Here is a 13781-nt window from a genome sequence, read left to right on the forward strand (position 1 = left end):
CAAAACAAAAAAAACAAACTGACATCAGCTTTTCCCTCAATAAAATGAGAGTTCCGGCTGCTCTACCTACACATCAACAGAATTCGCATTTGACGACACAATCTATAAAAGATTAAAAATTTTACATTCCAATATTTGCTAAAGAGTAGAGTTTCTTCATTATAAAAGGTGGGGGGAGGGGAATAAGAATCTGTTCTACTACCCATGACCACTTCCTTCCCCAAGTTTCTGGGTTCCTATATTGTGCTAATTACTGTTACTAAGTAGTATCTTTTCACTGAGATTTGAAGTATAACATAAGTTTATTTCTTTAATTATTACATTTTAATTTAATGTACATGGGACACATGCATGTTTGTTGTAGCATGTGTGTGGAGGTCAGAGAACAACTTGGGGGAAGGGGTTGTCATAGTCCCGAGGATAAAACTCAGGTTGTCCTACCTGACAGCTGGCTCCTTTACCCATCTCATCCACCCCTTAACCTGAGTGTCAGTATGACAGACTTCAGTGTCAGTTCTACCAAATACAACGAGCCACTGGACAAACTAAATAAATGGCTTTGAAAATGAGTGGTACTCTCTGTAAGAGGAAGGGAACAAGAGTGCCCGTGTCATATCAAATTTTTGTACCTAGACAGAAACAGCGCTCAGTGCTTACTACAATGTTGAGTATATATTGTGCTCAACAAATGTATTTTATTACTGAAAATGACAGAAAGTACTGCCAATAAATGGATAAAGAACACAAGATTTAAAGTACTAATCATAGTATCCCTAAATTTCTTAAGTATTCTTTCAAAAAACTCTATAGTAACAATTCAACCCAATATAAACTATGATAGGATAAACCATTTCTAGTTAGATCACACAATTTTATGTTAATTTTAATAGGATTTTAATTATAAATCAATCCCAAAAGTAGACTACACTACAATCTTACCTCTGTGAACTTGTTGAGAGTAGCGTTGGTGGGGTTGTGAGTTATCAGAAAACGCATGTTCTCGTAAGAGATCTCCACAGGGGCTGGACGGTTCATTATGGCAAATAAAAAGTGTGAGCGTGCGTGTGTGAGTGTAACAGGGAAAATGGGGTTGGGGGGCTTCAATAAATCTTGAAATGTTCCTCAGCAGAAAACATTAAAAAGACCACTAAAATGCCTATTATTGATCACTATTTTCTCTATTCAACTTGTTTACTCCTTATAAAGTTTCTCTCTTCAACACAGGCAGAAGTATTCAGAATCCACTTCAATCCAAATTCAACTTGGGCCTCAATGTCTGCAGATGGATACCTTCAGCCTCCAAAAAATCCAACTACATACAAAATTTAAGCAGCCTTTAAACTACATTTAGGCACTAGTGAGACAAGTTAAAAGTGTAGGTTCTTTTCCACTTTTGTTTACTTGATGCTTAATTTTACTGGAGTCATTAAAAGAAATATGCTTGCAATTAAAAAGAAAAAAAGCCTACTACTTCTGAGGCCAGTCTCGGTGTCCAGAGTCTTCAAGGCAATGTTAATTATGGCACATATATCCCCCAAGCTCACTTGTCAGCGAAAATGCTGTGCTGAGCCTGGCAGAAGTCTGCCCTCACACTCAGAATCGCCATAAATGTGCAACGTATATTCCAACGAAAAACCTGGAGAAGAGAAGCATACGGAAAAGGAAGTGAGACTTAAAGTAAACATGAAGTCTTAAATAAGAATGCATTCTCTAATAGCCCGAGATAGGTCAAAGAAGACCAATGACCGCCACCTGTAAAGATTAGAAGGGTGCACACACAGTCTTAAACACCAGTCTTACGTCTTTTTTCAAAACTGATTCAATACAGATAATGGGGGAATAATTTATTTCTAAATTACTTGAAAACTTTCATTGAACAACTTTTAGCTGTTCAGATCACAAAAATACTGTATTTTCCTGCTTTTGATATACCTTTTTTCACATGTATTCTTTATTTAAAATATGGTATCTATCTATAAATAGGCTGAGGACATTTAACAAAATCCTACTTCAAAGATCTGATCTTATTAAATTGTACACACCGCCCTCCTCAACAATTATAATACTAATCCATTAAGCATGTCAAATATTTTATTTTAGGGCTGGAGCTATAACTTAGCTGGTAGAGTGCTTGCCTAGCATCCACAAGCCTAGTATGATCACCAGCACCTCAAAAACCGGGTACGGTGGCATATGTCCAGTAATCTAGCACCTGAAAGGTAGAAACAGGGAGATCATTCTTGGCTGCACAGCAAGTTCAAGAAGGCATGCCTGAATAAACAAACAAATAAATGGGGAAAAAAAGAAGAGGGCAAGTCTGGACTCCCCCACCCCTGCAGCTTGTTTATGTGAAAAGAAGTAAAAGGACTTGTCTCAAGTCACCTGAATTAACTGGGTCTCAATCTAAAGTCTATTAGCCCTGTGGTTTTTGTGATTTACCACCATTGTCTGCTGACCACTCATGTACAAACTCAACCTCTTATTTCCAGCCCACTTTACCCTTACTACTATTTTTCACATCACTGCCTCAAGATTACAGAATCAGCAGGCATGGTACAGTGCACCTGTAATCTCAGCTCTCAGGAGGTTGAGATTGGAATGTGAATTTTTAGGCCCTCCTTCGTTACATAGCTATATAGTGAGACCCTGTATCAAAAATAATGTAGGGAATTTTTTCCCCCAAAAATAAATAAAGTTGGAGAAGCATGCCTTTAATCCCAGCACTTGGGAAGTAAAGAAAGATGAATTTCTGTTATGTTTGAGGCCTGCCTGGTCTACAAAATGAGTTATTACAGGACAGTCAGGGCTACACAGTAAGACCCTTTCTAGGGCTGGAGAGATGGTTCACTGGTTGAGAGAGTATACTGCAAAAAAAAGAACCCAACTTCAAATTTCAGTATCACACTGGGCAGCTCCCAATACCCTGTGATTCCAGCTCCAGAGAGATCCAAAACCTCTGGTCTCCAAGGGCACCTACATTCATTCATATGTGCATACCCAGCACACATACACAAATAAGGTTAGAAGTATTAATAAATCTTTCAAAAAATAATTATGGAGCTGGGTGTGGTGGAGCACACCTTTAATCCCAGCACTCAGAAGGCAGAGGCAAACCAATCTCTATGAGTTCAAGGCTAGCCTGGTTTACATAGCTAGTTCCAGGACAGCCAAGGCTCCACAGAAAAACCGTCTAGAAAAACCTAAAAAAACTTTAGGACTTACTATTTTTTCTGTGTTTTGCCTGCATATCTTTACATCATGTACATGTAATGTCTATGGAGGCCAGAAGAGCGCCTAGAACTGGAGTTATAAATAGTTGTGAGACACCTAGTGGGTGCTGGGGATCTGGGCTCTCTGGAAAAACAGTCAATGCTCTTAACAAGCATTGAGCCATTATCTCTCCAGGCCTTAAAAAAAAAAAACAAATTTAAAAGGAAAAAAGGAATGTGAAATCCATGGTTAAGAGTACTTCTTGGTTTTTCAGAGGACCTGGGTTTGGTTTCCAGCATCCACACTGCAGCTAACAACTGTCTGTGGCTCCAGTTCCAGACAACCTGACACCCTCTTCTAGCCTCTGAAGGCTCTTGCATTCATGTTAGGAGCAGCTACACATATAAGCAAAACACCCACATACATTTTAAAAAACAAAAAAATATAAGCTATCTGAAGGTCAGTGATCCCACAGCATTCTTCTCTCCAAATATTACTAAAACACAAGGTAAGTCAGAGCAGTAGCAGAATCCTAATTTTATTTTAGGCCTGCTGCTTTGAAACAGTTTAAGATTTTCATTACAAACAGGCTCAGTCAGATGGTAGGTTCCTCTGGAAACAGGGACATGGTCTAAGAAGTTCTTTTTCTTGCCTCATCTATAAATCACCAATAACTAAATGCTTATTTGATGTTTCAAGGCTGAAAGTATAGCCCAGAGGTAGCATGATTGCCCAACAGGCATAAAACCCTGGGTTTGATATCCCAGCACTGCAAAACTTAGTGTAATAATAATTTTAAAAGCTGGGCAGAGTGGCACAGGTCTGTAAATCCCAGTACTTGAGAAGCAGAAGCAGAAGGATCACCAAGTTCCAGGCCAAGCAGGGCTACATTTTTAGACTTTGTCTCAAAAAATATATTAAATTTGTAACAATAAATATATTTGTGCTGGGTACATTTCAGTGACAGAGGGCTTGTCCAGCATGCACAAAGCCTCAGGTTCTATCCCCAGCACAGAAAATAAAAATAAAGGCTGTATACGTCCAGATAGAAAGGAATATGAAAGATATATTGGTGCAAGTCACTTAGTGAAGAAAGCGAAATACAGAGAACCTGGGCTGACAAACATCTTCTATTCTCACATCTTTCTTATATTCTCATTTTATAAATGGCATTATTTGTGATATTACCATGGACACAAAACTAAAACATTCCTAAAATATGGTCCAGCCTTGTGGTGCGTATCTTTAAACCAGCACACAGGAGGCAGAGGCAAACGAATGTCAGCCTGCTCTATACAGCAAATTCCTAGCCAGTCAGGGCTACAGAGTTGAGACCCTGTCTTAAAAAAGAAAAGAGAGCTGTGCAGTGGTGGTTCACGCCTTTAATTTCCAGCACTTAAGAGGCAGAGGCAGGAGGATCTCTTGAGTTGGAAGTCAGCCTGGTGTACAGAGTGAGTTATAGAACAACAATGACTATACAGTAAAACTATCTCAGGATAAGAAGGGGGGGGGCAAGTTCAAGGTCACTCTTGGTACACAGAAATTTTTGACCAGACTAACTACAGATCTCTGTAAGTCCAGCCAGGTCTACATAGCAAAGTTCCAGGACAACCAGGGCTACATAGAGAGACCCTGTCCCCCCCCAAAAAAAAAAAAGAAAAGAAAAGAAAAACTGTCTATGACTAGTCTTATAATTCTCTTTTTTTTTTTTTTTTTTTTTTTTTTTGGTTTTTCGAGACAGGGTTTCTCTGTGGTTTTGGAGCCTGTCCTGGAACTAGCTCTTGTACACCAGGCTGGTCTCGAACTCACAGAGATCCGCCTGCCTCTGCCTCCCAAGTGCTGGGATTAAAGGCGTGCGCCACCACCGCCCGGCTAGTCTTATAATTCTCAATTCTAGTTGCAATCTCAATTACAGGCTTACACAAGACATTTTATAGAACACTCCTTGTACAGCCAAGGAGTTTTAGAGCAAAGCTGGGAGAAATGCAGAAATAAACTAGTCTGACCTTTTAAAAATTCAAAGATCTTGTTCAAATAGGTTAAATGTTTTAAGACCAACACTATTAATTAGGAACAAATCAAGACAAGAGCCTAGATCTCCTGACTTTTTTCCTTCCATTTTGGATGCACTCACATATTCTTCAAGACCCATTCTTTTTGCATGCAAGTCTAACTTTTCTTCAAGTATCTGTAACTGCTGACTTCTGTGAGGAAAAGATTACAAGAAACTACTCAAAAACAATGGTTTGCATACACTACACATCAAAACACAAGGAAATTCTAACCTGCATTTGACTCTTTTGGTTCAGTGTTATCACAGCTAATGTGTACCAGCTGAGCTGAGGCACTAAAAGGCTTGCATTGTAGTGACAGTCAAACTTAAAAGCTCACAGTCCTAGCATCAAATTCTCTACCTAGTCTCTGGTGTTTGCCTGCTGAGCAAACAAAACAAGCTTTATCCCATCTTCTTCCTCTTACTTCATTTTGGAAGAGCCATTTCCAGGGACAATGATAGCTTTTTATTAGATTTTCAATTCTTAATACTGAAGAGCTCCAACAACAGAATTTCTGCCAAAAGAAACAGTATGTTCTATCAAAATTCACAGACACATAATAAAAGCAAGTTTCTGTCCCACCCATTCTCCCAGGAGTTCCATTACACACCAAACAGTACAAGCTTTGCACCTATCATTTCAGATGAACTAATGTTAACTGCAGTTGACACTCAATGCAAAGCAAACAACCTGTTTTTAAAATAAAATCTCCACCATAATCTACCACAGCTAGAATACTCAAACATTGCAGAATCCAACACTGTTCCCAGCACCCATGTCAGGCAGTTAGTTTACAATAAAGCTGGCCTCCAATAGCACTCTCACACTGGTATATACCTCCATAGACATATACACGGCTAAAAAGAAAGTTATATTTGATACAATTCCATTTTTATGTAATATTTAAATTTCAGCAAAAGAATATACTGTCACAGAAGAATTGAAAAGAAATCCCTTTAATCTCTTTGATCTAAGCGGAGGGCTAGAAAGAAGGGATAGAGAGTAGAGGGGAAGGATGTAGGGGTTTAGAAGAATAGGCAAGCAAGCAGAGTCCTAACTAGCTGAGACAGTATGGAAACTACTTATAACTCTGAGGATATAAAACAAAGAGATAGGCGGGGAGGAGGCAGAAATCTTAAACAAACAAACAAACAAAGAGATAAATCCTGGGGTCAGTATTCTACTGCTTGTATCTAAATGAGAATCTACAGCCAACTTGTATGAAATAACCCAGTACCCATTCTTTAACTGGAGTATATGTATGTATAGTTTTTGTTTTTCAAAATAAGGTTTCTCTGTGCAGCTCTGGCTGTCCTGGAACTCACTCTGTAGACCAGGCTGGACTTGAACTCAAGAGATCCACCTGTCTCTGCCTCCCAAGTGCTGGGATTAAAGGGATGTGCCTCCACCACCCAGCAGCAGGGTATATTCTTAAAATGGAGAACTAGGCAAAGGTAGTAAACTGTATCTATATAATAAACAAATATGTAAAGATAGATGAAAGACACTACTAATTTAAAGCAAATTTAAAGATGCAGGGCAGAGTAAATGGTATGCTCTTAGAAATGTGTGTGTGCACTTCCATACCCATGGACTATCTGAAAGGTTAAAAAGACAAGGAAGGGGGTAAGGTTTCCTGGAGGCAGAGAAAGGGTGGGGAGGAGCTGAAGGACAGAAGCATAATTTGCTTATCTTAACATACACCTTTTGGATGAATTTAGATTTCCATGTAATACTACGTATCTTTAAAAAAAAATTCTAGGGTGATAAAGAATCTCTAATGACTTAAATTTATGTTCCAAACCATGCTATAATAATCACAGGGTTAGAAAATACTTCCAGAGGGCTAGTCCCTCTGTCCCAGGCAAGTCTGTAACTACTACAGTTCTGAGAAGTTTTCATATTTGTTAAAGACTCAGCAAATTTCAAGTCATACCTTAGCAACTACAGTCCTGTTCAACTCTGAATACAACATCTCAAAGGCATGAGAGATCAGCCCTATTTAATTTGATCCGATCTTAATAACTTCAATTCACTCCCATCAAGCTTTCCTCCTCTTTCAGCTTCAAATTAAGTCATATATGCCTCTAATGTGATGACCTATGCCAGTATTCACTAAATTAAAACAGCACATTAGAATATAAATGCACAATAAAAGAATTCTAGACAGAAGGAAATAGAACCTGAACCCCAAAATCTAAAACACAAGTTTACATACTGTTATTTTTTTAACAGGAAGTCATGCAAATGAGTCTGATTAGTCTCTATGGTCAGGCAATTTAAAGCCAAATATACACTGTATGCACCGCCAAAACCTTGCATTTTCCCTAAAACAAATCCAACCTTCATGAACAAAAGTATCTGTATCTCCCATTAAAATAAACACAAATGACCTAATCTGAATTTATCCAGATGACCTAAAATTTGTGTCTAGATAAAAATATATTAATTTAAATATTTACTGGGTTTATACTATGTCATATACTCTTAAGGCAAAAAGCAAGTAACAAAAACAAAAAATTCCTCTATTGGAATAAATTTTGTATTTTAGTGGGAAAAAAGATAAATATAATACCACTCCTTAGAGAAAAATGCAAAGCAAAACAATCTGTAGTTCCAGAAGAAACAGGGATTCCAATTTTTTAAAAAGAAAGAACTTGCTAGAAGAGTGACATTTTAACCAAGCCTAGAGGGTGAGATCCAAAAAAATACTCAAGAGCATTTTAGACAAGCAGATAAGCTGTAGTTACAATCATAAATGACATGCCTTGGGTGTTCCAGGAAAAACAGAAGGGCAAGTGCTACTGGAAAAGAGGACAAAGAAATGCAGAGTCAGAAGTGAGAACCTTATAGGCTCCATAAGGTTTTGGCTTTCATTCAGAAAACAATGACCCTCAAAAGAAGCCAATTAACAGTTTCTTTCAAAAATGACTATTTGTTTTAAATAAGAGATCACTCAGCTGCTTTATAAAAACAGATTGGAAAATGATATGGGTAGAAGCACAAAGATAGATGAGGGGGGCCTGTTGCTACAATCTAGGAAATAAGGCAGCTTAGAACACAGTAACAACCCAGAGGATAACTTAAGTCAGTCTTCAGATACATTCTGAAGCAGAACCTAGAAAGCTGTGTCCACACACTAAATACTGAAGGTAAAATTTAAAGTCCTGAGTAACTGTAGACTCATGGGCACCTATTCAGACTAGAGACCGAAATCATCTTGACCATCAAAAATAGGGAGACTGTTGAAAAAATATACTGTACTGTTTCGATTATTTGAGAAAACTTCTGAAGAGAACTCATGTTTACCAATTAAACACTTCTCATTTGGTTAACTAGTCTCAAACTAAAACTGCTCATTTTCCTGACTTACTCCAACTTGAACACTGCTGAGACAACTGCTTTCTCCAGCACAGCACGGGTCACCTAGTTTGTTTTATCCTCTAATGCTACAATTTGTCAAACAAAAACTAGGGGCACAGCTTCTTGAAACTTAGAAGATTCATATTATTTCCCTCCTTCCACTGACTCTGATCCCAGACAATAAAGTATCTGCTGTGTTTTTTACAAAGCAGGAACCAAAATATCTGTAAATAAGAAAAATAACAGGGCAGCATCTTTAACTAAAGAGAAGAGCTCTCAGAGTTTCAGAGGCACTCCTTGCTTATTCCCACTCCTGCACTTCCTCCTTTAAGAAGGGAACTTGAGAACGAAGTTCCAGTACAGAAATCAATAATCCATTCTATAAAAAGAAGCTATGACCTTGATGGTAGGAAATGTCTTCACATTTCAGAACCAGCAAAGACACATGGCCTGCCACTCAAAATGGAAAGGAAAGCAATTAACCAACAACCACCTGCTTCCGAGAACACTGACAGCTGCTCACTCACATCCAGTGGGCCCTGTTTCCACCCAAATGAAGAGGAATGGTTTCCAAATTTGTACCCTGGTGATTAGAAAAATCCCTTTTTTAGTGATATATTCCTCTATAAAGTTTTAAGACAAGCGCTGTAGCATTTTTCAAGCCACATTTGAAAATGTACTTTTTCAACAGCATGATGTATTTTTCCTCTAGATAAATATCTTGTCCTAAAATGTCATTTTTCCTTCCATAAATAAAATTCATCTGGGCCTGGTGGCACATGCCTGTAATACCAGCACTCAGGAGGCAAAAGCAATAGAACCACCATAAACTAGAAAGTCAACCTGGGTTACTGTGAGTTCCTGGCCAACCTGAACTACAGAATGAGGCTTTCAAAACACAAAATGGGCTGGAGAGTTGGCTGAGGTTTAAGAGTTTTTACTGTTCCTGCAAAAGCCCCAACTACAGTTTCTAGTACCCACGCAGGGCAGTTCACAGCCACCTGTGACTCCAACTTCAGAGAAACCAACAACTGTGGCCTCTACAGCCACCTGCACTCATGTGCATGCACACACACAATTTAAAATAACAATCTTTTTTTTGAAACATACAAAAAGCAAAAAAATACATGCAATGCAAATTCACAGTATTAGGGTTAATTTTTATGTTTTTCTTTTTAAAAATTATACTGGTTAATAATATGAAAAAAACTAATGGTATAATCCTGTCCTAACATTGGATGATCATCTAATTACTTTCAGCTAATCTTTTAAAAATTAAAACAGCTGGGCCAGATGGTGGTGATGCACTCAGGAGGCAGAAGCAGGTGAATCAATGAGTTCAAGGCCAGTCTAGTCTCCAGAGTGAGTTCCAGGACAGCCAGGGCTACACAGAGAAACCCTGTCTCAAAACAAAACAAACAAAAACCCAAAATAAAATAAACTCTTGTTATATTGATTCTACTCATGCATACTGTCATTTATAAAGGAAAGTATCAAGGCCATCCTTTCTATGGGCTTTATATTTAAAGACTAGTTATTTGCATTTCAGGACACCCAAGCCCCTTTTATTGTAAAGTTATGCTCATTCATTTTCTAAACAACTGTGGTAACCTTCTCACACAGTAAGAACTACCTCCAATTAGTTCCTCTGCCACAAAATAAACATAATATTTGTTGTTCTTGTTCTTTCTACCTTTATTTCTTTAATCTCACTAGACTAGCTTCCCTAGGAAACAATTTAAATCTTAATCATTTTAATTAAGCTTTCAACTTCACCATACACATTAATTTAAAACCTGCTTACTGAATTATTTCATTAACAGATACACTTGAGAGCTTAGGGTATTATTATGTAGTAGAAGCACTTGCCTAGTGTGCTCAATCTCCAGAATCAAAATTCTAAACCAAACCAACAAACCCACCCAAATCCTGACTTTCAACTGTTAATAGTTTTAATAAAGCAAATTCAGAAGCAAAATCCCAAGACACCTGGCTTCTGCCTGTCAACACCACTTTGAAATGTTTCCTACGCTGCCATCAGGACAGTTGAAATGACTGAGCAGCTGCAAGTTCCCTGAGGTTGCAAAACAGACATTTGGAAAAGGTTATATGAATCACCTTTCAAAATAACCCACCACACAGGAGCAGCATGCAAAGCAAAAACCCAATGGCCCTTTTAAGCATCTATAATACAGTCTTGCAGAACTTCCCAGCTATGCATAGGTCAACAGAACTTTCCATTCTCAGTTTGACAAATACATTGACAAAAACCACAGTCTGTCCAGTATCCACCCCAGAAAAGGGAAAGAGATTCTCTATGTTCAGGATACCAAATAAGACATTCCAAAAACCCATTTGTCAGCATAAAGTCCTTTGTTATGAGCCCCAGAGAACATTCTGCTGTTAGGGCATTTTTGTCTACATTTCGATGATAACTGGTTAAGTTACACCTCACTTCCTCTATGCTTGTTTTTATGAATCCCATTTCACAGTCATATGTGTCTGTAGGTCTCTTTAATATGTTATCTAATCACTAGTTGTCCAATAATGGCATGTTTATTTTCACTAAACATAGAAATATTTCCAATTTTAAAAAACTCACAATGAAAATAAATGGTGTATGTTATATATGAGTGTGAAGTAAAACTGGTGAAATCACCGATGTCTTGCCAAGAATCTTTATTGCCACTTAGTTTAACATGGGCTCTAATTTAAGAACATAAAATCAAATCTTTCTTGTCCTCTTCTTCTAAATGCTTCCTCCATTTGTAAGACCACACCAGTCCTGAATGATACCAAAATCTGTGACCAGGCATCTGTATGGCTGTGTACACCACACACACCCTACTCAGGATCAAGCCCCTTCCTGCAAAAACAACATGAAGTTTTCATGTTAACATTACATAGGTTAGGAAAAAAATGAAAAGGGATCAAGAAGATCAAGACTTCAAGAGAACCAGCAAATTGGCTCAGCCTGTAAAGGTACCTACTGTCAAGCATAAAAGTCCACTGGGTCCAAGGAGAGAAACAACTCCCATTAAATTGTCCTCTGTCACACGCAAATGTACACACACATGCACAGAGACACACACCTAATAGAAAGCAAAGACTCCTAAAAAAAAGTATAAACAGTGAAAAAGTAAGCACAGTGAAAGACATGATGTGACCTGAGAAAAGATTAGCCTTTGGTTAACCAGATTAACACTGGAGGCGACCTTGACCATACAAGAGAATTTCAGGTCAGTTCAAACTACACTTAAGATCCTTAAAAATTCCAAAATGGAATAGTGATCATAAGAACTGAGCAAATCTCCAAAAACCACAGAGAAACCCTGTTTCGAAAAACCAAAAAAAAAAGAACTGAGCAAATACTGTCAGAGTGGGATTGCCTCCTCAGACAGACACACAGATGCGTGTACACACACACACACACACACACACAGAGACAAAACTTCACAATAAAAATATCCTCAGCCAGGTGATGGTGGCGCACGCCTTTAATCCCAGCACTCAGGAGGCAGAGGCAAACTCTGTGAGTTTGGGGCCAGCCTGGTCTACAAGAGCTAGTTCCAGGCCCCAAAGCTATTTACTGAGAAAACCTGTCTCAAAACACCACCCCCCACAAATTCTATACTCATTAACCACACTTGATCACTGATTTTTTTTTCTTTTCCCAGAAACAGAATTTAACTAAAGATCTCATCTCACTAGAAATGCAAAACAAAACATAGCTTAGCTGGGTATGGTGGAACATGATGAATTCCATCCAAGTCTCAGAAACTGTCACAGGAGTACTGACAGTTTGGGTCCGGGGTCACATAGCAAGATTCTGTCAAAACAGTCAGGAATGAGGATATACCTCAACTAGCATACCAAAGGCTCTGTGTTACCTTACCTTCCCATCGATCACAGAACACACACCACATGTCTATGTACATATATGACTCATGTTTAAAGTACTTCTCATATTTACATAATTTAAACTAACAACCAGATGAAAACTTGTTTGTAACCACACATGTGAAGTGGAGAATCAAGTCACTAAAATCTATTGTTCCTCTATCACATCCTTCTCAATTTGCTGACAAACCCTGCTGATGACTCATATCCTTCTGTACTAACCAGCCACTCTGTTCCCTTATGATAAGCTTTTCACTGTAATGTAATGTAGAAAACACATCAACTCATCCTGCTACTAACAACCATAAATACCAAACATTCATATAGGTTAAACACACAAATAAGTGAGGATACAGTACCTCCTGTAAAACAAGAGGGGAAGATGTTCAAATTTTACCTAAAGCTGTAAGACAGCTAGAAGAAAGCAGATCTGATTTTGAGCTGTCAAATGATACATTACTTAAAGCTAACATTTTAACCACTGCAGAAATAAAAATATAATTTATCAGAACTGCTAAAACAAATATATCATAGGTGCATTTTATGCCAAAATAATTAATATTCTGAGAGGAATGAAATTTCAATCCAAAAGTACTATGAAAGGAATTAAACATCATTTCTCTAAAGGATATTGCTCCAATGGCCAAAGTGTGTTATTTCAGACCAGGCTCAACTAGCAAAGAAAGGAGCACAGTAAAGCCTCATCTTTAAATACCCGATAGATTTAGATTTAAAAAAAGAACATTTTGAGACATAGCCTCATTAGTAGCCCAGAGTGACCCCAAAGCTCCCTTACATCCTCAGCCTCTAGATTAAAAATTATGTTTCTAAAAAAATCCTGTGCATGCCTTTAATCCTAGCACTCAGGCAGGCAGATCTCTGTGAGTTTGAGGCCAGCCTTGTCTACAGAATGAGTTCCATGATAGTTAGGGCTACACAGAGAAGCCCTGTCTTGAAAAAACAAAAATAATTACATAAATAAAAATTAAGTTTCTAGGCTGAACCTAAGTATAAAAACTGGTGCATACAAACAAGAACATGCAATCAAATAACAAAAAGGTGTAACTGGTCAACTTTTCAAAATAATTTTTCTTGGAAAGATTTTGATGCTTTAAAAATCTACAATAATTGCCGGGCGGTGGTGGCGCACGCCTTTAATCCCAGCACTTGGGAGGCAGAGGCAGGTGAATCTCTGTGAGTTCGAGACCAGCCTGGTCTACAAGAGCTAGTTCCAGGACAGGCTCCAAAGCCACA

The 13781-nt window shown here is 38.1% G+C and overlaps 1 protein-coding gene across 3 annotated transcripts in view; it reads right to left on the reverse strand.

The window, feature by feature from the left end:
• Ptp4a2 (protein tyrosine phosphatase 4A2) overlaps positions 1-13781 on the reverse strand; it is a 33299-nt gene that overhangs the window by 14302 nt on the left and 5216 nt on the right. For 2 of the 3 annotated variants that reach the window (XM_057784524.1, XM_057784526.1), the window contains exon 2: positions 940-1636. In XM_057784524.1, the coding sequence (XP_057640507.1) occupies positions 940-1035 (96 nt within the window). In that variant the 5' untranslated portion in view covers positions 1036-1636. Of the gene's footprint in view, positions 1-939; positions 1637-5688; positions 5779-13781 lie in introns of all 3 variants that reach the window. The other variant, XM_057784525.1, reaches the window with a different exon arrangement.

This window comes from Chionomys nivalis, chromosome 11 (genome assembly GCF_950005125.1).
Source record: "Chionomys nivalis chromosome 11, mChiNiv1.1, whole genome shotgun sequence".
Classification (NCBI taxonomy): Eukaryota; Metazoa; Chordata; class Mammalia; order Rodentia; family Cricetidae; genus Chionomys; species Chionomys nivalis.